Here is a 26,860-nt window from a genome sequence, read left to right as displayed (position 1 = left end):
ATACAACGCATTGATTTTTATGATTGATTAAAAAAAAACATTTGTTTTCAGGTCGTGAAACAAAATAAATTAAACGGAAAAAGAAAGAAGTTATTATAAGTTCTTTAGTTTAGCAGGCTTCTGTCTCGTATTCCTGCTGATTAAAAAGAAAATAGATTAATCTCAAATAAGAATACTATTATCTGGAGTAACAACAAGATACAATAAACAGAGTTGAAAGTACAAGAGTAGTTTTTATTGTTCTTTGTTACATAAGTAGCTTAATAGATAGCTGGTCGGATGCACCTGCGTGTGCCTGGATCGCAAATAAGACCTGATGCGCATTCTGATGTAATGATCACCCCGAGAAGGTCTTCTTCAGGAATGCACCGTTCATTTTCACCTTTAAGTAAATAAAAGAAAGGATTATTTTTGCACAGATTTCTTCACTTTGCTTGAGTAAAATGAATCTTAATAATTCTTAGCTGAACAATCATTCAATTTATAATTAAGTAATCATTAAGAGACTAATTTTTAATTAGAGAATTTACCACTAAATACAAACTTTTAGGTTTATTCCGTGCTTCTGTTTATCTTTCTTATTGTTTCCGTGAAGAACGGGAGTGAATTGTGCCTCCTTGTATTATACTGTTTAATAACTTCTGACTGTAATTGGCCCACCAGAGGCCGAGCGGTAAAGTCCCTGATCACTGGTAGTTCGGTTGGAGATTCAAATTCCAAAAATGGGTTGACTACATGGGCGTTTTTGTGGTTGTCTCCATATTTAACATGTATAAGAGCCAGTTTTCCTTAGAAAGTCCTCCGCAAAGGCATCCTTCCTTAGACAGAGAGTCTTGGAGGCTCTCCCATAATCACATAAACCAAATAATAACTGTAATTTGCATTTTCTGCTTTACCTTTTGTATTTATTTATAAAAGCCCATTCCTTCAGCTCTATTAATTTTTGTCCGGATGTCTCGAAAGGCATTTCAGAATAAAAATAAAGCATTTAGAACTTCCATACGCACAGTTTTCCAAAGTACTCATTAAAAAAAAAACAGGCCCACCAGCGGCCGAGCGGTAAAGTCGCTGAACACTGGTAGCTAGGTCTGAGGTTCGAATTCCGCGAACAGGATGGCTGCATGGGCGTTTCCGTGGATTTCCCCATGTGTTAATATATATACGAGCCAGTTTCCCTTGGAAAGCCCTCCACGAAGGCATCCCTCCCTTTAGACAGCTAGCCCTCGAGGCTTTGCCGTAATCATTTAAATAAACATTTTAAAATTGTTTATAATTCTAAAACTATTGCATACAGATGTATTAAAGGCATAAAAACCATAACCCGAAAGATAAGAACAATATAATTCAATCATTTTAAAAGCAAAATATGTACAATTTACAAACATATAAGAGTAAAGGAACTGTGATCTCTGAGCCGGGTAGCAGAGTGGATATATATATAAATATATTTATATACGTTTGGCCGATTGCAACCCAAATACGAGGTGCACATCTAGATGTTATAGTATTCCTATATACATAATCTCAACGTTCTGAGGCTAATCGTTTTTGAGTTATGCGAGATACGTACGTACGTACATACGTTCGCACAGACGCCACGAAAAATTTTCTTCAGAATTCATTTTAGAGCAGTTTTATAATTTTTTGGAGGAAAAGAGTCTTTTATTCTGCCCTTTCGTACAGATATCACGCAAAAACATCGTTAAATTGCATTCGAAAGCGGTCAAAATGGATATTTTCTTTGAAATATGCTGCCTGAAACTTTTCGCGATTACAATACTTCCCTTTTGCTTTGTACAAGAAGTAAAAATTTAAAATAAAATGATTGACTAAACTGCGCATTATGTTTATGATCGTCCCAAATGTGACTAATAATGTTCAAAAGCATTTTCTTTTAGATTTTCCTCAGAAACAATTTCATGAATTTAATTTATCTAACTGAGAAAATAGATCTAATTTAAGGTTTGTTAACATTTATTATTTTTCTCAGGGAAAAAGTTGAATTTTCTTTTAATTACAGTTTCAACTACATTTACAATTTCTCAATAAAAAGCTATGTAAATCAAAAGAGAAACAAGCCACACTTAAAATTAGTTAAGAAACAACCTTCATTTGACGTACATTTAGACAAAAATCTCAGTCGATTTCGAGAGCAAACCGGCCCCTCTGCATCAAAAGCAAAGAAATTTACAAGACAGAGTCTTGTAACTTCAGTCTCGCAAATTTCTTTGCATTTTATAAAGAGGCGACCCATCATTTAACATGATTTTCATCAGTCTCGCAAATTTCTTTGCATTTTATGAAGAGGCGACCCATCATTTAACTGATTTTCATCAGTCTTGCAAATTTCTTTGCTCCTGGTGAAGAGTTCAGCTTTTTGTCTAAATCTAAACCAAATACAAGGTTATTTCTTTACTAATAAATAGCTATTTATTACAAAGTTTTTCTTCGTACTCTAAAAAAGATGCAATAATTGTATTTTATCGCTTCTATATTTAAAACCTCATTATTGAGAGTGTCTTATCTCAGCTACTTGGTTTATCTCAGCTACATATCTAGCTTACTCTAACTTCTATCAACTTATGAAAATTAAAAAATATCAATAGTACGTTTATATAGTACTTAAATGTTACTTTATATTCTAATCTAATTTCTATGCCATAATATTCAACTTATGGCATAGAAATTAAAGTATCAAAAGTGGTCACACGTAGGATGTAAATTGAGTAAAAATGGGAAAATATATGAGCATCGTAACTCATAGTAATTAGTTGTTTGCTTTAGTAACAGACTAATTTTGAAAGTTATGTTTTAAACACGTTAATTTGTACCGCAAGTCATCTCTGTTTTAAACAGATTAACCTGTTCCGGAAAAAGCTCAGTTATTCATTTAAACATTTAAGAATCAAAATATTTTAATTTCAAAACATACCAAAATGGTATACTTTATCAGCTATCCTAATACGTAGTTTTAATTTTATTACATGCTGAATCTGAATGATATACATGGTAAATCTGAACAAGTGGACGAAACTTTAGGGGGGGACAGAAAGCACTATATGAGTAATATTTGTTATAGAATGCACGATCGCTGGCGGAAGCAAGCTGGCAAGCGGTGAGAAGTTACAGGGTAGTTTTCCACTGTCACATTTAAAGAGTTAACACGAAAATCAGAGGCGATACTTCAGAAAACATTTTGTTAACATAACATGCTCAGAATTTGCTGAAATGGTCTTCCGCCAGCTGTAATGTAAGCTTCAACCTGCGGGATAGGGGATTGAGGCATATTTGCGAAGACACCAGGCAATATACGAATATCGCCGGAAACAACAGAGATCCTGGCGACTTAATCCTTATTGGTTTCACTGAGGCATTCGTCCATTGAAACCAATATGGTCCAAACACGAGAAAGAACATTAAGCCGAAACGCGAGAGATCCAGTGATCTTGATGACCAAGCTATGGGACCACCTCAACCAGCTCATCGCCCTGGAAATTTCATGGTTCGTATTGTAGAGGTACTAGGTATTTTTTGAAAGGAGGAGAGATGAAAATTGAGCAATGCCATCGCTGGTACTCGAACCACAAACCTCTGGAGTACGCGCTGAGCGTGCCGACCGCTACACCACGAAGGCATGCTAAGAAGGCGGGATAAATACCTTATAACCAGCAATCCACGGTAGAAAATGTCGTTAAGTGCGAGAATCGACCCGTCGTATATCATTCATTTACAATGCCACCTAGCGGCTGGAAGTTTGTGTTCCGACCATACATTCTATGACAAATATTGCTCGTATCCTCCACCCAAACATGGGCACCTGGCAGCCTGAATGGAAGCCCGAAAGATATGCTGTTTTTAAATATTTTTAGACAAAACTGGTGTCAGCCTAAATGCTTTCGAAACGTGTGTGAGTCTGTAAATGAAAACAACGCCCGTTTGGGCGTAATATAGAACATGAAAGGCTTTCAAAATTTTTTGTTTTGTTGGGGATTTTCTGGCGCAGGTCATAAAAAGACCACAGAATTACGTACAGTCTGCCAGGAGGGTCGGGTTGCGCAACCCCCCATATCCCAGGATAATACATAAGAATGAAATATAATCTGACTTGAGATTTACATAACGTAGTTCGTAATAAATAATTCATTTCTGAATAAATGATATCCAGATCTTAAATCTACACGACATTTCATGGTGAAATCATTCAATAGATTTTTCATTTTATAGAGCGAAAGATGTCCTTTATTTTCCTTTCATAATACTCAATAACTGTGCCTTAAATCACTGTTTTATAAAAAGAATAAAAAGAGAGAGAATAGAAGAGCCATTGTATAGCTATATTTAACAACGCCACGGCATAATAACATTAATTACCGCGAGATTGTGTTCGCGTGCTTTGAAGAAAAGTACGACTTCCTTCCTATCCAAAGGCTACTCCACTAAAAGTAGTTATTATCATGGAAGGAATTCTCTCTTTCGCTTTCGCGACGTAAAGGTCGTAGTAATTTCCTCAAACCATTCATGAAGTGCAAATTGTAGATATTTCCCTCGCTTGGATGCTGTGTATATGCATATATTTCATTGCAAATATTTTTCACTCACCAGAAGTTCGTAAATAATGCATTGCCGTCAGAGTTTTGGAGATTTTGAATGCAGAGAAAGTTTTGTTTCGTCAACAATAGTATGAACATTATTTTTCCAGAATTACTTTTATATTTACACAAGAGTGGCGCATTTTCTGCACTTGTTTTAATTTCAGTTGTCACACTTTTTTGTTTATCCATTTATTATACTGCAATACTAACATATGTTACCGTAAAAGACCGAAATTGGAGAATGTCGGCTTTCACCGGAGAATATCAACATTCACCAAATATGTCGGTGAAAGACCGAATATTTCACTACATTCTTGTATATTCGGACTCTCACCGGTGTATGTCGACAATCACAGATATGCTCTGGTGAAAGTCGAAAAGAGAGGTCATAAAGTGCCACAACAGTTTAAGTTGTTGCAACAAATAAGATTTGAATCGCATAATTTAGTAAGTTTTTATTACTGTTATTTTATTTTCTCGTTTAGGACGTACTGTATAATTAAGTAAGTTTTTAACTTCTATTATTTTCCTTTCTCATTTTGAATGTATTGTGTGTTTTAGGTTCTCATGTTCTTAAGTTCTTATTTCAAGTCTCAAGTGCGTTTATTTTCGTCTGAATTACGGAGAAGAAAATATAATATTGTTATATGTTCAACATTCACCATTAGTACATGGTCAATGTCGACATTGACCCATGTAAGTCAGAAATAAGAGTATTTGGAAAATATTTCGGACATACACCAAGTGACTATGTGAATGTTGACATTCACCGGTGAAAGTCGACATTCTCCAGATTTCGGTGTTTCACCGTAACATATGTTATAATTATTTTGTATCTTATAAATACATATATAAGCTAAAAAATAAATAAAATAAAATTATAACTTTAATTAGCTAAACCTATTGTAATATGGTCCTGTAACGTTCCTTATTAATTTGGCTATTTCTCTTTTATGTTCTAAAAATAGTAACAGTTTATAATAAATCACTCTAAACTGTGTAATTTCAAAATTAATCGTATCATGTGTTTCTTACATAATAGTCATGATTTAAATTTGGGAACAATAAATTATTATTAACTAATGGAAATAAATACTCTGCACAATATTTTCACGTTAGACACGTGGCATTCTAGCTGTTGCTTGCTATCCTTCCATCATGTCATTACTTTTCAGCTCTTTTATCAAGTGTATTGTCATAACGATATAAAAAAGGCGATTATATGATGAAAAGCTTGTGAACACGTTGCTGCCGCATTACACTTTGCAATACGAGTTAAAAATGTGATTCTCAAGAAATAAAATACGTTTAATCAGATTTGACGATTGCTATTTTCTCTACGCATTAACGCTCCTTTATGTTCACGCCATCAACTCGTAAATCATCCCCATCATTTATAAGAAAATTCATTACAATTAGGAAAACTGGATAGTAATTGAAATAAGCTTACAGTGTCGGATTATGCATATCTTAAGAGTCCAACTGCTTCGAGCTCTAATAATTTTCTCTTTCACTCTAAATTAATTCTAACCACATTGATCTCTCGTAAATAGAATGTAATAATTACACTCATGTCCATAAGTTAAGGATAATTCGGAGTCACGCGGAAATCGAACTCTAAAATAAATATATTACATGTAAAATCACTACACACACCTTCAAGAATCATATGCAAATTTCAGGAAGTAACCACATGACACCGATGGTACGTCACATTGACAAGAGTGTAAGAAAGTGATATATAAGGAATACAGGCAAAGAAGTAAATTGTTCGCAGGCACTTTATAAGCATTTCAGTGCAATAACCGAATAGTTATGACACAAAGGACGCATTTGGATGATTTTTTACGTGGTAGAATTATCGGCCGTCTGGAATGTGAGCGTACCCAACTGGAAGTATCAGACGAACTTGGAATGGCCCAGAGTGTCATCTCCAGGCTTTGGCAACGATTCCAAGACGATGGTAATGTGAGTAGACGTTACAGCACAGGTCGCCCCAGAGTTACAATGCCGAATGAGGACCGATATTTGGCAGTTACTGCCAAAAGAAACAGGCTGAGCGCAGCCTCAGACCTGTCTCGTCAGCTCTCTTCAGCCACTGGTACGACAATTTCAACGCAGACCGTGTACAGACGCTTAGGGCAGATTGGTCTATATGCTCTAATTGTGACCTGTCAGATGTGTTCCACTTACTACAACTCACTGTCGCCTGCGGTTAACCTGGAGTAGAGAGCATGCATTCTGGACACCGCAACAGTGGGCTTGTGTGATGTTTTCTGACGAGTCCAGGTTTAGCTTGCAGTCTCATTCTCGCCGGACTTTCATTTGGAGAGCTCCAGGTACCCGCTACCACCAAGAAAACATCATTGAACGACACCGTTACGGTGGTGCAGGAGTGCTCGTATGAGGTGGAATTATTCTGGGTTCCAGAGCTGACCTGCATGTTCATATTGGAATCACGACAAGCCAAATCTATCGGGACGTCATCCTGGAACAACATGTACGTTTGTTTCGGGGCGCCATGGGCGCACAATTTGTGTTTATGAATGACAACCCCGTCCTCACCGTGCAAACATCGTAAGCGAATGCCTTAAATCAGAGGATATCACTCGTATGGACTGGCCAGCATTCTCACCGGACTTGAATCCAGTAGAGCACGTGGGGAACATGCTTGGCCGACGAGTTGCACCCCTTCAACCTTCTCCTACATGTCTACCGGAACTTCGGAGAGCATTGCTTTTTGAGTGGTGTAATGTCCCCCAAGATCAGATCGATAATTTGATACTCAGCGTGCCTAGGCGTTGTACGGACTGTATTGCATCGTCTGGAAGACATACAATGTATTAACAATCATACCAACTGTGTAATATTGGTTTTTTGTAAATAGGTTTTTTTTTTTGTAATTTTCTCCAGGGAGAAAAAATCGCTAATTTTTTTAATAATATCAAACATATAGCATCTTTTTTTGCTCTTTACCTTTTGTTCAATAAATAAGCTTTACAAATAAGTCAAATTTGTTTTGCTTCTACCTCTTCCTTGGCCTGATTTTGCATTATCCTTAATTTATGGACTTGAGGGTATTTTCAAGTTTCCAAAACAAAATATGATTTTTTTAATAATTTATCCTTCAAAATCCTTTTGAATGAATATCAACTAAAAGTTGTTCGGAAGTGTTAAAATTCGGAAATAGCTAAATATTTTGAGAAGTTATTAATTTTATTCAAAATTTTGCAACCTATTTTTTTTTAAATTATTTATAACAAACTAAGTCTCTTATTTAAAAAATAAGTCTTTTTTTTTAGTAGCAGTTTGTTATTCTAATTTTGTCATCTTCATTTTATGAAAAACCTCTAATCGTAATTTGCAAATTTCCCTTTACCGTTTATATAGGTTTCAAGGGAATTGTTTACAGCATCAGTTCCACCTGATAGTGAAAGTCATGCTTAATTTGTACTAACTGTTATTCCCTTGAATAAGAAGTTTAACACATTTTAATGGTTAGTTATGGAATACCTTAAGTGAAATTATAAGCCCATACTTATTTCTACTACCTTGCTTAAACTGAATAATGTTAATATAAAAAAAGTACTCTTAATTTTGCTTTTATTCGTTTTTATCAAGTTTAATGCTTAAATTTAGGTTTACAGCAAGCTTCAGTTGCCATTTACCAGAAAAAAGTGCTACTAGGATTCACAGTGACACATAGTTATTAAATTTATCTTAACTAAAGTGTTTATTTTACAATAATTCTTTATTGTACCTTCTGTTTCTTTCGTCAGCATTCATTAGCATGCAACTTAGATCAGCAGGTAGTAGTGTAAGGATCTTAAGTTTTACTAACGTTTATTTTTATTTTAAATCTTTACTATCACTTCTTATTTTCTACTTCCGGCCAGAATTAAAAGCTTTAACTTATTTATGCAAATTTGTCTGGCGAACGCCAAGTACTTAAGTTGTGGCTTTTTGCCAAGCGAGAGAGAGGAAGGAGTTAGTCGAAGCAGGCCGCTTGCCTTAGCAGTTTTACTCGGTTGCTGGTTGCCTTCCAGGCCAGAGGTTTAATCCTCGTGATAATTTTAAACGTATTGTAGTGTTAACAGTTCTCTGTACTACATACGGCTTCCTGTTAATATACGGCCAATCTTCCACGTAGGCCCTTGTTTATTATTCCAAAGCTAAGTTAAAGTTTAGTTAATATTTTTATATTCTTACGTTCAGACCACAAGTAGCTGGTCTCTGTATTCCGAAGTACGGAAATTATTGTAAAGAGTGAAAAATAAAGGATTTCGTATACCCTTCCTGTGTATCTTGTCTACTTCCCCCATTTATTGAACATAGCTTTAGTAAGCTCCCTGTTCCGAGTCAGGTCTGTGCATGTTCCCAAAGAAAGTAAGGCGGAACATTGAACCTGATAGTAGAAGAATTTGTAAGATGAGAATGATCTCTGAGGCCAGTAAAACATTTATCCTGAGAAGCTCACATTCAACCAAATTTGCGTATTTGATTTGATACTTCTTCTATTGTTGGTGTGCAAGGCTTCAACCTCGATAAACTGAAGCCGATTTATTAGTAGCTGAAAGCTTTCTTGTGCAAATTATTTACATATTTGAACTACGAAAACCTTGCATTGTAGCAATAGCAAATATTTGCTAATTTTTAGTTATACTCTAAGATGTAGCTTTCAGTAATCCTTTAAGTTTCAGCTTTTGTCTCTGATCTTGAAATTTACACTTCGGCTAAGTATTTTTTATTTTTATCCTACGCTTAACTTGGGTATAACCGTCTAAGTCTGTGATGGGCAGCCCAATACAGTTCAAAAACATTTAAAAAAGAACCATTATTTTTGACAGCATCAGCCTTTGCTACGACAACATCAGCCTTTGCCAGAACAAGTGTCCAAATAGTCACCCCACATACCGTCACTTCACATAATGGGCAAGATGGAGGACCTGCTATTTCGTATTGGGAATTAACAACGGTATTTAGAGCCATCAGATTTTGATTAACGTAGTTCTCCAACCGAACATGGGCAGTTGGAAGACTGAATTTTGAGTTTCGAATATGCTTTATTATCGATTTCATATTTTGTAAAACTTTAAACGAATTTCGGATCAACAAACTCAACGATTTCAAAGCGCGCAATGGCAACACTGTACGGAAAAAAAAATGCTTTTATCTCCAGCGCGCGAGATTGTGTATCGGAAATTCTACACATATGTTGTTTTGCTATTTTTAAGTATTTTTTTATATTGCTGTTGAATTGAATTTTATGTGTTTTACGTGCGAAGAGCATGCTAAACAAAGGTAACATATAAAACGATGAAAACGCCCTTTTGGGGTTAATATAAATCTGAAAGTTTTTAGATTTTCTTGGCACTTAAGCCATAAAATTCAATTTAGCAGCAGTATCACAAAATAATTTAAAAAGAGCATATCTTTAGAATTTCCGATGCATAGTCTCGCGCGCTGGAAACAAAACTTATTTTTCGCACAGTGTTGCCATTGCTCGCTTTGAAATCTACGAGTTTCTTAATCAAAATCTCATAAATGCTTTACAAAATATCAAATAGATAATAAAAAATTCCAAATTCGGGTTTCCACATGCCCAAATTCGGGTGGAGATGCACGTTATTCAAAATTTGATGGCTCTAGGTACCGTAGTCTCATCTGAATGCGAAAAACATACAACATACATTTATGCAGATTCTTCATTATTTAATTTCTTTAAATATAATACTGAGCGATAATATGTGGTGGCAACAATTTGAAAAGTGAAATGCCGTTTATAGTGAATCCCCACAAAATGCCAAAACAAAACTAATAGCCTTTCTGGGGTAACGGTCTTTGGGCTAATAATGAAACATTTCAAATGTTATGAAAATTATTAGAATAAAATATAGAAATAAGAAGCTAGTAAATGCGGTTTGCAAAATGGTACCCGTAGACTAGTTCCAATTTCTAAAACAGTGCAGTATCTACGAGATGTAGTAAAACAAAGAGCCATAAAACTGCACTTGCTACTTATCTTCTCAGATATCAAAACAGAATAAATTATAAATTAATACCTACAATTTGTTTAGATCTTAAAAATGTTCCTCTGTTCACATAAAACTAACGATTGTGCAAAACGTGTGTAATACACATAAATCTTCGCCATTAAGGCTATGAATGCAAACAAACGAATACTGCACGAAACATTCTTTTGAAAGTAGCAAATTCGTCATATTCCATTTTATTTTATCTGCTTTCTCTTAATTACATATTCTTTCTGTTTTACATTTAAAAAGAAAATCTAGTTTTTATTTAAAGATGAGTCGTTGTAATTGCTTTATCTCTTCTTATCCTTACTAATCATATAACTTTTATAATGAAAATCGTTTGCGTGAGAAAATACTGCTTGGAATAGTTTTATTATGTACTCTTATCTGATAGTTGATTGGAGTCATTATTAGTTGGGTGCATTCATTTATAATGCATATGAATAATCCCGTGTTCTTAGAATATGAAGTACACGATATAAGTACAATTTAATATTTTATAAATTTAATATTTAATATTTATTTATTTATTCATAATGAGAATTAAATCCCCAAATGGATTCAAATTCTGATATTTTTAATTTAAACGAAAGTAATCAAGTACAGTATTTTAAAGTATAAAAATATGTGAAAGCATATAGATTTTTTTTGGCAATGGTAAGTTTCGTCAACAATTTAGAATATAACAAATCTTGTATTTTCAATAATCCAGTTTCCATAATGAAATTATGGGAATAAATATGTTTTCTTGTACAATAGGTTATTATTACAGATCGTAAAAAACGAGTATTGTGATTTGTTAAAGTATATATACATTTGAATTGCAAATTTCCGAAAAGTTATAGACAAAAAATAAGAATTTTTAAAGCAATACAACAAATTTTAAATTTATAAGGCAAAGCTGAAAATTAAAATACATTGCACATCTATCTTACAAGATAGACTCAAGACATTTTTATGCAAAGATTCGTTTTAACAAATTCTCAGTATTAAGCCGATTTTCTAATTCTAAAATCAATCTTTTACTGTGTATGACGTTCGATTTTTTTTTTTTTTTTTTTTTTTTTTGGCTGCTTATTTTACCGATTATTACGAAATTAGCATATTTTTCCAATAACTTAATTAATAGTTAACAAATATTTTAATCTTATTATACAGTTTAAATATGAATGGAAAGAATTATTATTAAAAATAAAGATTAATAATTATGTTAGTAGATTGTTTCAGAGAAATCAGAGATAAATTGTTTTCACCTTTCAATTTCTACATGTATTTCCAACGCTGAGAATTTGCTAGCATAGTATTAACAGTTATTCTTAACCTAACTTGAATAAAATATATTCAAGAGCATTTAATAACTTCTAATACTGTATACCTCCAGGACATTTGGCCTACTGTTTTGTAGTAGAATTCTCTAAATTCTCTAAATGATCTTTGTTTGTACAAATAAATCTAGCTAAATAAGCAATTTTAGTGAGCAATTTATTGCATTTAATGTATGAATGGCTAGAGTGCTTGTGTTTGAATTTATTGCCTTGAACTCCATATTAACAAACGTCTAACGCAATAATATAACTTCTGCACGATTTGGACAGTTAAAAGGGTGAAGATGACGCTAAAAATTTCCTTCAAGGTAACGTTATAGAATGACCGTTCAGTTTCAAATAATATCTGCACTTTATCGAACGTTACGGAAGCGAAACAGGTTCTTGCCATCATACATCTAGGAAGAACATGTGTTGTAACGCAGTTTGCTGTAATGCTATGCCTAGAGGGGGATGATACATGTGCTTGACAATGTGCTTCTTTAAATAATAATAATAATATATTCTTAAAAGTAAAATTTGAAGGCTTTCAGATTTATATGTTATTTTTATTTATTACGTATCATGTTCTTCGCACTTAAATGAAATAAAATTCAGTTCAACAGCAATATCGCAAAATATGTAAAAATAGCATATCTTAAGCATTTCCGATGTAGAGTCCCGTGAGATGGAGATAACAACGTTTAATTCCTTACAGTGTTGCCTATGCTGGCTTTGAAATGGTTGAGTTTTTTAATAAAAAATTCGTGAAGTTTTACCAAATATACAATAAAACATATTCCAAATCCGGGCTCACAGATGCCCATGTTCGGGTGGAGGGCTATGCTATTCAACATTTGATGATACTAGGTACCCTTTTTTTAACAATGCGAGAAACATACATGCTTTCATGTAGATGCTCCATTATTTATTTTCTTTAAGTGTAATGCAGGGTTATAATATTTAGTGGCATCAGTATGAAAAGTGATTCGGACGCTTAAAGGAATTCGACGCTAAAATGCCGTTTGGAGACTAAAAAAAAGTTTCAGCTTCTAAATTCTTCAGCTGAGCAACAATTGGATATGTTCTCTTTTTAGCCAAAAGCAACACGATTATCAACATTTATAGGAAGTTTCTCGCCTTATATGAAGAAAACATTTCAAGATTAGGAAAACTTACTGCATAATGCGAGAATGGGCAAACCAAATTACGCCGAATCTAATCAAATCTAATCATTCAGATAAAAAGACGTAACTCATCTTACAAAACAACTGCACAAATGTATGAAAGTGGATTGTAGAATTAAATTCGCTGTTGAAATGCAATTCTCAAATTTTACTCATCAAACACATCTGTTGTACGAACTGGAAACAAAACTATACTGTTTATTCCATTATTTCAGATATGCTGTTTTCTTACTGCCTAATGACACGAATTTCCTTTTCTTCCATAATATTCGATAAACTGAGAGCTATATTTGAAAATGAATGAACACTCTAGACTTTCATTGGAGATAATTTTAGGCCACTATTCCATTTTCATTTGATTAAGTCTAGTGTTTAATATGTATATCAAAATATAAAGCGCGTTGAATTACATACAAAATAATTAGGTTTTAATTTCAGTAATATTATTCAATTTATTTCACTATCTTTGAACGTCTTGGCTTGGAGTTTTGGTCCACTGCCCATTCACAAAGTTGAATCAATTTAGTTCAACTTCTTTTTTGTATACATGCGAAAAAGATAGTGATTCATATGTTAAACGGATACTCCATGCTGACGCGTGGATCTTATATGCAAATATCATTTTATCGTTACCTCATGGCAGTCACTTAGACCCTGCCATCAGCTGCATACAATTCTTGTGAAATTGTGCTTGCGTTCTGATCCTTTTCGCAATCAGTGATTTATCCTTGAGCAACAAGAAGTAAACATTCAAGAGTTTAATGTCTAGATTAAAACGGGCTGCCTTTTATAAAATTTTATCAGAAAATGATATTTTTAACATGGAATTTTCACATGAGATAAAATTTATGCATTAGTTGTGCATTAATTGCCCGTACACCTCAATACACTGTCTTATTAAATGCTCGTTTTCTTACTTCTGCATACGTATCAAGAGTCTAATCATGCAAGAGAAACTGATATTCAAGAAGTTACGCCAAATGCAAAATGAAAGTTTCAAGTAAAAATTAATTTCAGATGAAAGTTGCAAATATTATAGTGGGTTATTACCTAAAAGTTTTATGCAGATGTCACAGCACTGGCAATAGCTTCCTTTTTCTCTAACTCTTTGTCCATTGCTCTCTAAGCAATCGGTGAGGTCTTCACATTCGACTTTACTGCAGAAATCTTTGGGACAAACGATAGCATCAGCCACTGCTGCGATAGCCACCAACAATATCAGACCTTTCAGCATCATTTTCCTTACCTACAGAACCTAAGAAAGAAACCTCATTAATAATTTCTCAACTTATTGCATAATAAATCTATTCATTATAATTTTGAAATTAATATGAAGACTGTATCAACTGATTACTTTTTATCATTAAAATATGAACTGTCCATATAAACTTCGAAAACCATTAAGCATGGATTTTGATGCATGGATTAAGCATGGATTAAGCATTCCAAAGGTCTTATCAGGACTACTATTTCTCCTTATCTGTTTTGGAAACATGTAAGTGTCCTGCGTAGAACAGTGGGTTTACCTAAACTATATTCTGTTAAACTGTAGAAGAGATGACAAGAAAAGGAAGGGTTTAACTACTCTATATTCTTCACAATTCACAGCCGCTTTCGCACTTCGGGATACAAAGACCACTACTTGTGATCTGAACGTAAGAAAATAAGGACTACAAGCTAACTAAAATTAAAACAGAGCTAAACTCGAATACTTTAAACGGACTAGTAACACTAAGATTGGCCTTTTAAATTTTTTACGTATGTAGTACGCAAACTGCGGGAACTCTGCAATACATCTTTAACCCGCGGGAAACCGCTTGGGGTGTATTATACCCCAACCCTAAATAAAAGTGGAATATTCCTAACTTGTGAAACTGAAATTCTGTGCTGCTTTCAGTAGCTGAGTTTCTAGTTGTGGTTGACTTTCAGAACCGCTTTTTCTTTGCCTGTGTGTTTCAGAAAAATATTTATCGGTATTTTGTTGGAACTGGGGTATGACACACCCCACGCGCCTGTCCGTGTAAGTGTTTTTCTAACCGAATATTTAGTTCAGAAATTTATTTCTAGAGTGTACCAGTAAATATTTCTACTCGCAACTGATTTTAAAGTACTTGACATTAAATTCTTAAAAATTTCTAACTGCATTATGGTAAAAAGAATGAGTCCCTATGAACTGCAGATGCAACTCATGTGAGATTTATTAGAAATATTTGAAAGCGATGACGATTGCATCTCGGAAACTGAAGATGAAACTAAGAATATTTTCTACAATGTTTTGGTTTCGAAAAAGATAAAACATTAATTCCTGATGTTCCTAAAAAAGGAAAAACTGTTCTTATGCTTTCAACATTATATAACGATCATACTATAGATGATACTATTGGAGAAAATAAAACGTCAGGAATTATATGTTTTAATAATATGACTAATGGAGCAGTGGATATGGGGGATGAAATGTCAACCAATTATTCAATTGCCAGAATAACAAGGAGGTGGCCAATGGTAATTTTCTTTCCTGCACTGAATGTTGCTGTAATAAATGCTTGAATTATATTACATTCAACTGCTAATCCACCAACAAGAAACAGAAGTCTGTTTTTGAAGGACTTCGTATTACAATTAATGATAAAAGTATTGAACAAAGATCAGAGATTAATACTTTTTTAAGAAATTGACGTACTGCACGCAAAGCAAAAGCAGAAGTTTCGATGAAGAATTAAAACGACTACATGAAATTCGAAACAACTAGGTATGAAGGATGTGATAAATTTTTGCCCTCTCGCCAAGGACAGAAGAACGTGAATGCAATGTATAAAATGTGAAAACATTCTGTGCCAAGAACACATGAATGTATTTCGTTGAAAGTATGAAGAAATAAAATAAACATGGTGTATTAGAGATGCAATGAACTTAGAGGCATGATGTTTATTATTTTCATTTATCTTAATTTTAACTCTAAGATTATTTCGGAAATTAATTTTTTGAAACCCAATTATTATTTACCTATTTATAATACACGAGAACAAAAAAAAAACAGTTTTAAAATTAAATAATACTATTTTTATTGTATTTTAAATATTGGGGTATGTGATACCCCAGGCGCCCACTCTAGTAACTTTTCTTGGTGCGACTTCCGCCGGGTTAATATCAAGAGAACTAAACCTCTGGTCTTAAAGCCTGGACAGCAACTGACTTGAAACGCGCGTGATGTAAAGTGGCGAGAAGTCTCAATTTCTCTCTCTACTTGGCAAAAAGCCACAACTTAAATACTTAAGAGTTTGCAAGGATAATCTGCATAAATAGACTAATGCGTTTATTCTGGCCGGAAGTGGGAAATAAGAGAGGATAGTAAAGTTTTAAAATAAAATAAACGTTAGTAAAACTTAGGATCTTTATAGTCTTTCGTCTCGCTTGCAAGGATTGAGATTATTCTTTACCATTAATATTTACTTTCAACATGTTCCTAAATAGTTTACAGTTTTAGATTGGCAACTCTGTTACTTACCAGTAATAAGTTAGTTATCAAGTTTACGGCTCAGTTGCGTCTTAAAATACCAGAGTCATTCCAACGTGGTAAGATGACTGAATGAGAAATCGTCTGCTGTTCATAATTCGTAAATCATCAAAGATCCCTGATCCCAAAATTTGAGTTACCCAAAGTGTATAACTGAGACCTCTGTGACAGACACATAATTTAATGATGTAAAACATTGACAGTATATAATGCTGTAATGTTTGTCCATATTGAAGAAGTGGTAGTTTAGAGCGATGTTTAATATTCATCTTTATTTCAATTGACATGGGCAGCCACAATTTACTCGGCGTCCCTATTCAAGAGAATTTACATGTTTGATATTGTTGCAATAGTAAGAGAGTAGAGAAGCAGCGTCTTAGCAAGAAAACAGGTAGAAGAAAGTGCGCAGTTGTCTAATACGGAAGCTCACCAAGAAAAGGTTTCGGTTTAAGTTGCTTATTTAGAGAAAGTTTCGGTTTAAATTCCGAATTAGTTACATCATCAGAGTTAATCGGACTGATCTAGAAATGCCGCAGTCGATAGAAATTTGATGCATTGCTGATGCTAGAAGGGAACATATAAAAATCTAAAAAGAAATTTAAATAGTTGTTGCTAATAAAATTAGCAGTTTATTAAAGATTTCATTTCTTATTTCATATTTTACATAGACTACTATTCATTAAAGTTGCAACACCAGGAAGGAATGATCTGACGAATGTCAAAATCACATGAATAGAAAAAGAAGTTGGGATATGTAAATGTATATCAGCGCATTTAGACGATGCAGGAGGAAGAAACAGCACCTGAAATACTGTATAAATGAAAAGTTGTTGAGTGAATTTCTCGGAAAAAGCACTTTGTAAGGTTGGTGTTTACTCAGAATATCGTGTTATGCCTCGAATAAGAAGAGAAAATGCTTACCAGCAAGTTTCGGAATTCGAGTTTTCGGAGGCAGGATCATTGCCTATCGAAAGTGTAGATTATCGTTCTGTGATATTGCCGATCATACTGGTCGACATCCAGCCACTGTCATGCGAATATGGAATAAATAAATTGCTGAATCGCATGCAGGAACTCACCGACCTTCCATGCCTGACGCCAGAGAGGGCAGGCATATTGTGAGGTCAGCCCTGCAAAACCGTACGACCACATCACGGACCATTAGTCAGGAAATGGGAATGTTTGCAGCACGCCCAGTATTCAGCTTGTAAGGTGCGTCGACGTTTGCAGCACGCCCAGCATTAGTTAAGATGCGTCTACGTTTGTAACAGCGTGGACTATCAGCAGGGTAACCATTACTTCGGCTTACCTTGACAATACAGCAAAGAGAGAGACGGCGACTCTTGCGCCAGACGACAAAGCTGGGTACAGGAGTGGCACAATGTCGCTTTTTCAAACGAGTCCTGGTTCTATTTGCAGTATTCCTATGGCCGTATACATGTCTGGAGTGACAGAGGAGACCGCACGTCGCCTGCTCGCATTCGATATCGGCATAGGGGCCTGCACATGGTGTGTGCAGGGCACCTATGCCGATATCGATAGTTTGGGCATGTGATCGTTTAGTCAGCCACTGGGTACATGACACGCACATCTTTAGTTCGGATCGGTGGTAATTTGAACGCAGATAAGTACATTTATGATATTTTACGTCCAGTGGTTGTGCCTTATCTTCGAGGCACCCACACTTACAACAAGATAATGCAAGACCACATGTAGCACGTAGTGTTTTGACCTTCCTCAATGCACAGGGTATTCGATTGCTGCACGGTCATCAGATCTGTCACCCAATGAAAACATTTGGTCATGGGTTGCTGAGAGATTGGCCCACCACTCCTCTCCAGCTAATACGGTTGATGAAGTGCGGCATAGATTTGAAACAGTATGGAATGATTTGCCCATTTTCGTTATCCAAGTCCAATTTGACTCCATGCCTAACGGGTTAAGGGCCGTTTTATCTGCAAAGAAGTTAAGGGCCGTTTCATCTGCCAGCTGTTTCTGCTAATTTTGCGCCCCTTAAACCTCCAAACTGCTTATAAGTTGAATCATTATATCTTCATGCGATGTTGTTTACGTGCAATAAATATCTTTCTTGTATTTGCTTTCATGGTGTTACCATTTTAATAGCCACAGTGTATATATGTGATTAACTACAAGACAAAAATGAATCTTTACTCGAATTCTACTTCAATTGGCTCTCATATAACCTACTTTAAACTAGCAAATATTGCCATTCTAAACTAGTATATTATTTCCTAAGTTAGTAATGTACACTTTTAGCTAGTGAGTAATATTCCAGGACATTTGCTTTATGAAGACACTTTCTGTATTAAACAGTTAGTTGCTTTTGTTGTTGTTGAGACTAATCTCGCTTGTCTGATATCGCAGAAAGTCCACAAAATTCATCGTGACAAGTAGTCAAGATTTCGCCTATGTTGGCAAAACTCTTGAGCACCAAATAGATGAGAGTACGACTTTGGCCCCAAATTTTGAAGTTCGGTAACAAATTTTGAAAGAGAGCACTTCGGAGGGAATTCTCCGTAAGTCTTCCACCCCTCTTCACCTGCCACCAACTTCTTGAATTGAGTTGACATCATTCGGCACAGACAGAATCTTGAAACAATCAGTTCTTAGTTATCATCAAAGGCATGTTAAAGGGACTATTGGAATCAAAGAAAGGTATGTTAAAGGGACTACATAGGTTGCATTCGTCTTTATAGTAGCAGACCTTCAGATGAAAGCACACACTGTGCTCACAAATAAACACCTTAATGCCTAGGTATGACACTGTGAGCATTTAGTACTGCCTTTGTATAGGTTTCAATAAGCGAAACCTAAATATTTCTTTCGAGGGTAACGAAAAAATTATTTTCAAAAAATATTTTTGTCTCACGAAAAAAGATGGATCTGTGTGTGATCGTCTTCGAAATAGATAGATTTCTTTTATTCAGAATCTCCGCCAGATTAAAGATGTTTAACTTCAGATCTCATTGTTTTCTAGAGTCATTAAGATTTTCAATGCTGGTGGTGCGAAGAATGATCAATGACCTCACTGGAAATTGAACTTGGACCTATCGAATACGCGCCGGGCGTGTTACTGTAACACCACGAAAGCATGCAGAAAGGAGGGTAAATTTCTTACATACTTCCACTTTTATAGGGCGACTGGGGATTAGAGACCCAATCATCAAATCCTGGTGGTGACGAATTATCGTCCACCACCTTTTAGTTCGGGTGCCACTGAAGAGTCTTTAAGATTTTTTGATGCTGGAGACGGGAAAAATGAGCAACGCCTTCGCCGTGACTCGAACCTGGACCTCTCGAATACGCACCAAGTGTGCTACAGTTACGCCACGAAGGCATATGGAAAGGAGAGTGAAAAGACCTTATAGGTCATTGGAATGAAATCATATGAGAACTATTACTCTTAGTACAAGAAATTTCACCTTTTCGTTACTATAGTTCATAGCTGCTCATGCTTTTGCGAACATGAACATACATGAACAGCATGGAAGAATGATCTAATAATGTTATTGTCGATAAGTAAAACGGCCAAACATAGATTCATTGACTAGACTCGAAACTCCAGTGAAGAGGCTGTATACAAATAGGTTTTTATTGTTTTCTTCTTGTGCAACGTAAATAAATGCATACCAACTTTCCTCAGTTTACTTAGGGAGATATAGCTGTGATGTGTTTTGCGTATTCAAGCAAATAAAAGAGCAAAATAATGTAACACATGAGAAACACGCTGTCGACTCAAACAACCTCTTGATCGATGATTTAACCAACTTGTATATCATGTATTCATATCAACTGAATACGTTGTTATTTTCCCATAATGCATGTCAAATACTCATGCAAATAAATGCAACAAAGATACGTTTGAGTAATTTTATAGCCATAAATATATAAAATTAATCAATTAAATCTTTTCTTACATAAATTCGAGGAATTTTAAGTCACGGGCTGAAATGAAAGTAAAATTCTGTTACAATAAGAAAATATAACATTCAGATGTTGTAAGGATCCTAAGTTTTACTAACGTTTATTTTGTTTTAAATCTTTACTATCACTTCTTATTTTCTACTTCCGGCCAGAATTAAAAGCTTTAACTTATTTATGCAAATTTGTCTTGCTAACGCCAAGTACTTAAGTTGTGGCTTTTTGCCAAGCAAGAGAGAGGAAGGAGTTATTAGAAGCAGGCCGCTGGCCATAGTAGTTTTACTCGTTTGCTGGTTGCCTTCAAGGCCAGAGGTTTAGTCCTCTTGATAATCTCAAACGTATCGTAGTTTTAGCAGCTCTCTGTACTACATACGGATTTTTTGTTAAATAACGGCCAATCTTAAAGTTAGGCACTTGTATATTAATCGAAAGTTAGTTTAGTTAGAGTTTTAGTTAATATTTTTTATATCCTTACGTTCAGACCACAAGTGGTTGGTCTCTGTATTCCGAAGTTCCGGAAATCGCTGTAAAGATAGAAAAATAAAGGGTTTTGTATACCCTTCCTGTGTTTATTGTCTACTTCACAAATTATTGAACATAGCTTGCGTAAGCTCTGTGATATCTGGCGACTGTTTGGCGATCAACAGAGCATGCTTGGCGCAGGTAGCTCTTCTTCGAGAAGGGTTAATTTATTTATTAGGAGTTGCATGTTAGCCTCGGAAGAGGAAGGTAGTAGATTGTACTATGCGGTAGGAGCGACGTACTGCTCTGAGTATCTATTATATTATGCTTTGAATTATATATTTAATAAATGTTTGTTTCGTCTTGCTAAATGGTGCCTTATTAAACCACGAAGTCATCACAACACAGGATTTCGAAACACTCAAGGAGTTAATTATTTCCGATAAATTATTCCAAGCATTAGATGCAGAAACAGCTGCACACGTCGCAATACGCCAAGGAAATAAATGGCTGAAGCCTCAAGAATTAGCTACAGAATGTGATATTTATTTCACGGCCAAAGGAAAATCTTTCGACGAAGTTCGAAATGGAATTAAGCGATCACCGAGATTCCTGGATACAACATGTGCACACGACAAATATATTCCACCACCCATGAGAAAAGAATATTCAAAACACGAAAGATTTCACGCGAGAAGAAAAGAATGTTATATTTGTGGAAATTATCAACACATCGCGAGAGATTGTCCAGACAAAAGAAGAAAGAACGAAACTGCAGTAAATAAGAAGGGAAAGGATGTTTCCAAAACTCAAAAAATCCAAACAGAACATCAAAAGAAGAAGCCATCGTAGCTAAAGTAGACTCATCCCATCTACGATCTGAATTCGCAGAACGCATCGTTCAACCACTGCAAAAAGTAGATATTTTTATTAACTCTGAGAAAATCGAAGCTATCGTAGACTCTGGAACGCAGATAACGATCGTACATTCATCGCTCATTCCAAATTTAGAGGAGAGAGAAGGAGGTAAAATATTGCTAACACCTGCTTTCGGACAACCAATTGAAGCAAAAGTTTGCCGTATACCTATTTACCATAAAGATCATGGAAGCAATATATTTAATTTTGTGGATACATTAATTGCAGTGACTGATAAGCTTAATGTGCCTTGCCTAATAACTCCAGAAATATACGAACTGTTGATTAATCCTGCGGCAGAAGAACCAAACGCAGAAAGAAATAATTACGGAAGCGAAAACTTACAAACTTTATTCGCCAATGCACAGTCAAACGACAGCGTCGATTCCCCCCCCCCCGCTAATGCTTATGGAGGAGAAAAACGAAGAGGAGGAAGGGAAGAAGGCGAGTGTTTATGTAAACACAAACTTATCGTCTGCTGAACGCCTACGCGAAGAGCAAGTTAACTGTCCCTCACTGAGAGAAGCATGGAAGCTAGCAATAAAAAAAAGGAAATTATTTATTTATTGATCATCTTTTACATCACCAAGAAAAAATATTAGGACAGAATGTTTTTCAGTTAGTGCTTCCACTTAGTAGAAGAGCACAAGTGTTGGAATTAGCACATAGTTCCATTTTCGGTGCACATCTTGGGATAAGAAAAACAAAGGAGCGAATACGATATTCATTTTATTGGCCTGGATTAGCACAAGATGTTGAAACCTTTTGTAAAACGTGCAAAGATTGTCAGTTGAAAAGTCCAGAAAAGCGATCTGACAAGATTCCCATCACACCGGTCAGAAGGCCAGGATTACCTTTCGAAACAGTTAACATCGACATTATTGGACCTATTGAACCTTCCTCTGCTAGGAAACATAAATATGTGTTATGTCTGTTAGATCAACATTCCCGATGGCCAGAAGCCATTCCACTGAGAAGCTTGACAGCAAAAGCCACTTGCGACGCGCTTTTGGAGATTTTCGTGAGAACAGGAATCCCTAATACAATAGCTAGTGACAACGGAAGTAACTTCGTTTCAAAATTAACTAAAGAATTCCAGAAAAGACTAGGTTCTTACCCTAGGTTCTCTACACCTGCTTACAGTGCTTCAAATGGATTAGTAGAAAGATGGAACAAGTCCTTCAAGCAAATGTTACATCATGTCATCAGGACTGATCCTTCGAATTGGGATAAGCACATCCCATACCTGCTCTTTGCATACAGAGAAGTACCAAACTGCACCACGGGTGTCTCACCATTTCAGCTGATGTATGGAAGACAACCAAGAGGTCCTTTAGCAGTACTGAAGTCTTCATGGTCAGGAGAAATACCTATACCACCTAATCTAAGTGAATCGGCAGTGGATTACGTACAACTTTTAAAAATAAGGTTAGAACAAGCAGCCGAACAAGCCAATTTAATTGCAAGTGATAAACAACAAAAATATGCTGAGTACTTTAATCGGAGATCAATACCAAAAAATTTCAAAATCGGAGAACAAGTTTATTTACTCATACCAGATTCAAATAACAAACTCTATGCACGATGGACTGGTCCAGGAGAAATCGTGAATCATTGCCCACCTCATTCCTATAAAGTAAAACTACCTGATGGAAAGATCAAACATGTTCATGCAAATAAAATTAGAAAATTCCAAGCTAGTGTCAATGCAGTTGGAGTGATATTTGAAAATGAAGAAGAATTTGGAGAAATTATAACTTTACCAGGAAAAGATCTCTCGACCCCCCTGGAAGATTTTAAAATAGATGCAAATCTGAATTTAGAAAATTTGAATCCGCAGCAGAGAAGAAAATTGATAGCTCTTATCAACAAACACCGAGCACTATTCACCGGAAAGCTGAAAATAGCTAAAGTTGAAGCTCATAAAATTAGATTAATACCCAATATGGAGAGGAAGAAACCTTACATTTATAGGATTCCTGAAGCATTGAAACCCAAGGTCGATGAAGAAGTAGAAGAATTATTGAAATCGGGACTAATAGAAGAAAGTAATGCAGAAATAGCTCATCCAGTAGTTTGTGTAAGCAAAAAAAATGGAGATATCAGATTGTGCTTAGATTATCGAGCTTTGAATGCAGTGACGAAGCCAGATGACTTTCCTATGCAAAATGCCATTGATTTAATGTACAGTATAGGAACAGCTAACGTCATAACAACTTTAGATTTGCTGAAAGGATATTGGGCAATTCCCATGGAGGAACAAAGTAAAGAGTACACATCGTTCAAAACTCATCGAGGTCAATATCAGTTTAAAGTGCTACCCTTTGGATTAAGGAACGCAGCAGCAACTTTTCAGAGAGTAATGAATAACGCGCTGAAAGAATTTCAACAATTTTCAAGAGCCTATATTGATGACATAGCTATATTTTCCATGGATTTCGACACTCATCTCCGACATCTGGATAAAGTTTTTACCAAACTAGAGTCACTTGGATTTACTATCAATTCGAAGAAATGTTCGTTTGCAAAACCTCAAATTAAATATTTAGGACACATCATTGGATCAGGAAAACATCAACCAGATCCCGAGAAAATAGAGGCAATCAAGAAGCTGGAAACGCCGAAAACGAAAAGAGATCTTAAAAGTCTGTTAGGACTATGTAATTATTATCGCGATTATATCCCAGGGTATGCAGAGATCGCCTACCCACTCACAGAACTCACGAAAAATAAACAACCGGAAATACTCGAATGGAAAGAAATTCATGAGTCAACATTTCAACAACTGAAGGAACGATTAGCGATGTCAACGGAGCTGATCACCCCAACACTGCAGGATCCGTTTGTCATTCATTCTGATGCATCCCAAATCGGAATAGGTGCATGTTTGTCACAGCAAAGGGGAGAGAAGCAATTTCCCATCTGCTACGCGAGCAAGAAATTATCGAAACCTCAACAGAGCTGGCCGACTATAGAGCGTGAAGCTTATGCTATAGTATGGGCATTGAAGAAGTTTGAACCTTGGATATTCGGTTCATCGGTGAAAAGTGTGACTGATCATAATCCTCTAGCCTTTATAGTGAGAAATGCTCCGCAATCGTCCAAATTACAACGATGGGCCATAGCTTTGCAGAAATATAATCTCGAAATAGAACACTGCCCTGGAAAAAAACTGTCAAACGCGGATGCATTATCCAGACTTCCCACTTGTGAACTTTGAACATTAATTTACTGTTCATCTTCACGAACATTTTGTACAGTTAATAATTAGATAGTTTTCTTTGCTTTTCATAATCATTTTACAATTTTGTGCAAATAAGATGTTTATGTAATTTGAAATAGATAGAGAAATTATTGGATAACAAATATTCGAGGTAAGTGGTAAATTTAGATATTTGTCTCCCAAGGATTTAAATCATGCTGCAGCATCATTAATTAAAAGGAATGTTAAGAATATAATTTTGTATATATATATAAGAAACTTAATAATTTTACTGTCATCATTGGAATAATACTAGGGTATATTTTAACATGTTTATAAAAGAAAATATCAACTTGGTTTCTTTGAATTAAGAATTGATAAATTGTTACAATAATAATAAGGTTCGGAACAAGTGAAGTTAAAAATGATTTATCTATGTTTATATATAAAAATGTGTTATCTATGTTTATGTAGTAAATTGAGGTATGTCTATAGTAATTGAGATTTGAAAATTAGGATAGAATGTATAAAAGTATATGTAGTTTTTTTTTCTTTTTCACGTTGATCGCAAACAGTTGCTAGATTTTAGTTTCCAGATTGCTGATTGATTTGTAAATAATATCAACAACAATCTTACGACGGGGGTGTGATATCTGGCGACTGTTTGGCGATCAACAGAGCATGCTTGGCGCAGGTAGCTCTCCTTCGAGAAGGGTTAATGTATTTATTAGGAGTTGCATGTTAGCCTCGGAAGAGGAAGGTAGTAGATTGTACTATGCGGTAAGAGCGACGTACTGCTCTAAGTATCTATTATATTATGCTTTGAATTATATATTTAATAAATGTTTGTTTCGTCTTGCTAAATGGTGCCTTATTAAACCACGAAGTCATCACAAGCTCCCTGTTCCGAGTCAGGACAGTTCATGTTTCCAAAGCAAGTAAAGAGGAATACAAGTCCTGATAATGTATGTAAATAACCATAAGCAAACTTTTAAAGGAATGCCATCAAGGATTTTTTGATATGTCATACGTACAGGTTAACAAAAAATATATATGAATAAAAATGGGTTCTAATCTTACGTCTCCTCAGTAGATAGACTTAACTATTGGAAAAGGGGAAGTTGTAATAATAGCAAATAATATAAATTCAACATTTGAACACTTTTGTATCATCTAAGAATACATCGAAAAGAGGGAAAATACTAAATACATTTCTTGATTTTTTATATATCAAATCAATCTCAATAATTGTGTTCTTGCGAAAAGCGAAACACTTCCTACAGGACAATAAAGAGTTGTGTTGTTACAAACAAGTTTATTAAAATCTAATTTAGAAGTACATATTCTTAAATCTAAAAACTACTGACATGTGCCCCAATAAAGTATGCCAAAAGCACTAAATATAGAATAGAAACCAAATATTAACTAATTTTTGACGTTTAAATACTTTATGCTATGTTATATGAATAGAAATGCATTAAAATATCTGTTGTGAATTTCAATAAAACTGAATAATAATAATAATAATAAGTTCAAAAAATTTACATACCTGAACTAACGCAAGTTTTGTTCAGAAAGCAGTAAATTAGTAAACGCTTTTATGCTATATACCACCCTTTGAAGAATGATAACACTCGTCAGTCACGTGGAATAGTAACAAGCGAAAAAAAATTTTTATCCTTTGGGAAAATGGCAGAAACTCCT

General features: G+C 35.0%; 1 protein-coding gene across 1 annotated transcript; it reads right to left on the bottom strand.

Moving 5' to 3' along the window:
* Positions 1 to 213: 213 nt before the first annotated feature.
* LOC146995005 (uncharacterized) lies at positions 214 to 26,860 on the bottom strand. Its single transcript, XM_085825089.1, has 3 exons — positions 26,706 to 26,860; positions 14,169 to 14,373; positions 214 to 382 (listed from the first exon to the last, which is right to left on the bottom strand). The coding sequence occupies exons 2-3, from the start codon at positions 14,353 to 14,355 to the stop codon at positions 261 to 263; spliced, it is 309 nt and encodes a 102-aa protein (XP_085681215.1). The 5' UTR covers positions 14,356 to 14,373; positions 26,706 to 26,860; the 3' UTR covers positions 214 to 260.

Source organism: Stegodyphus dumicola, chromosome 10 (assembly GCF_044657685.1).
Source record: "Stegodyphus dumicola isolate Sdum_Otavi_A_Nest chromosome 10, ASM4465768v1".
NCBI lineage: Eukaryota > Metazoa > Arthropoda > Arachnida > Araneae > Eresidae > Stegodyphus > Stegodyphus dumicola.
Note: the sequence above shows the minus strand (reverse complement) of the source record. Positions and strands in the feature narration are given on the sequence as shown.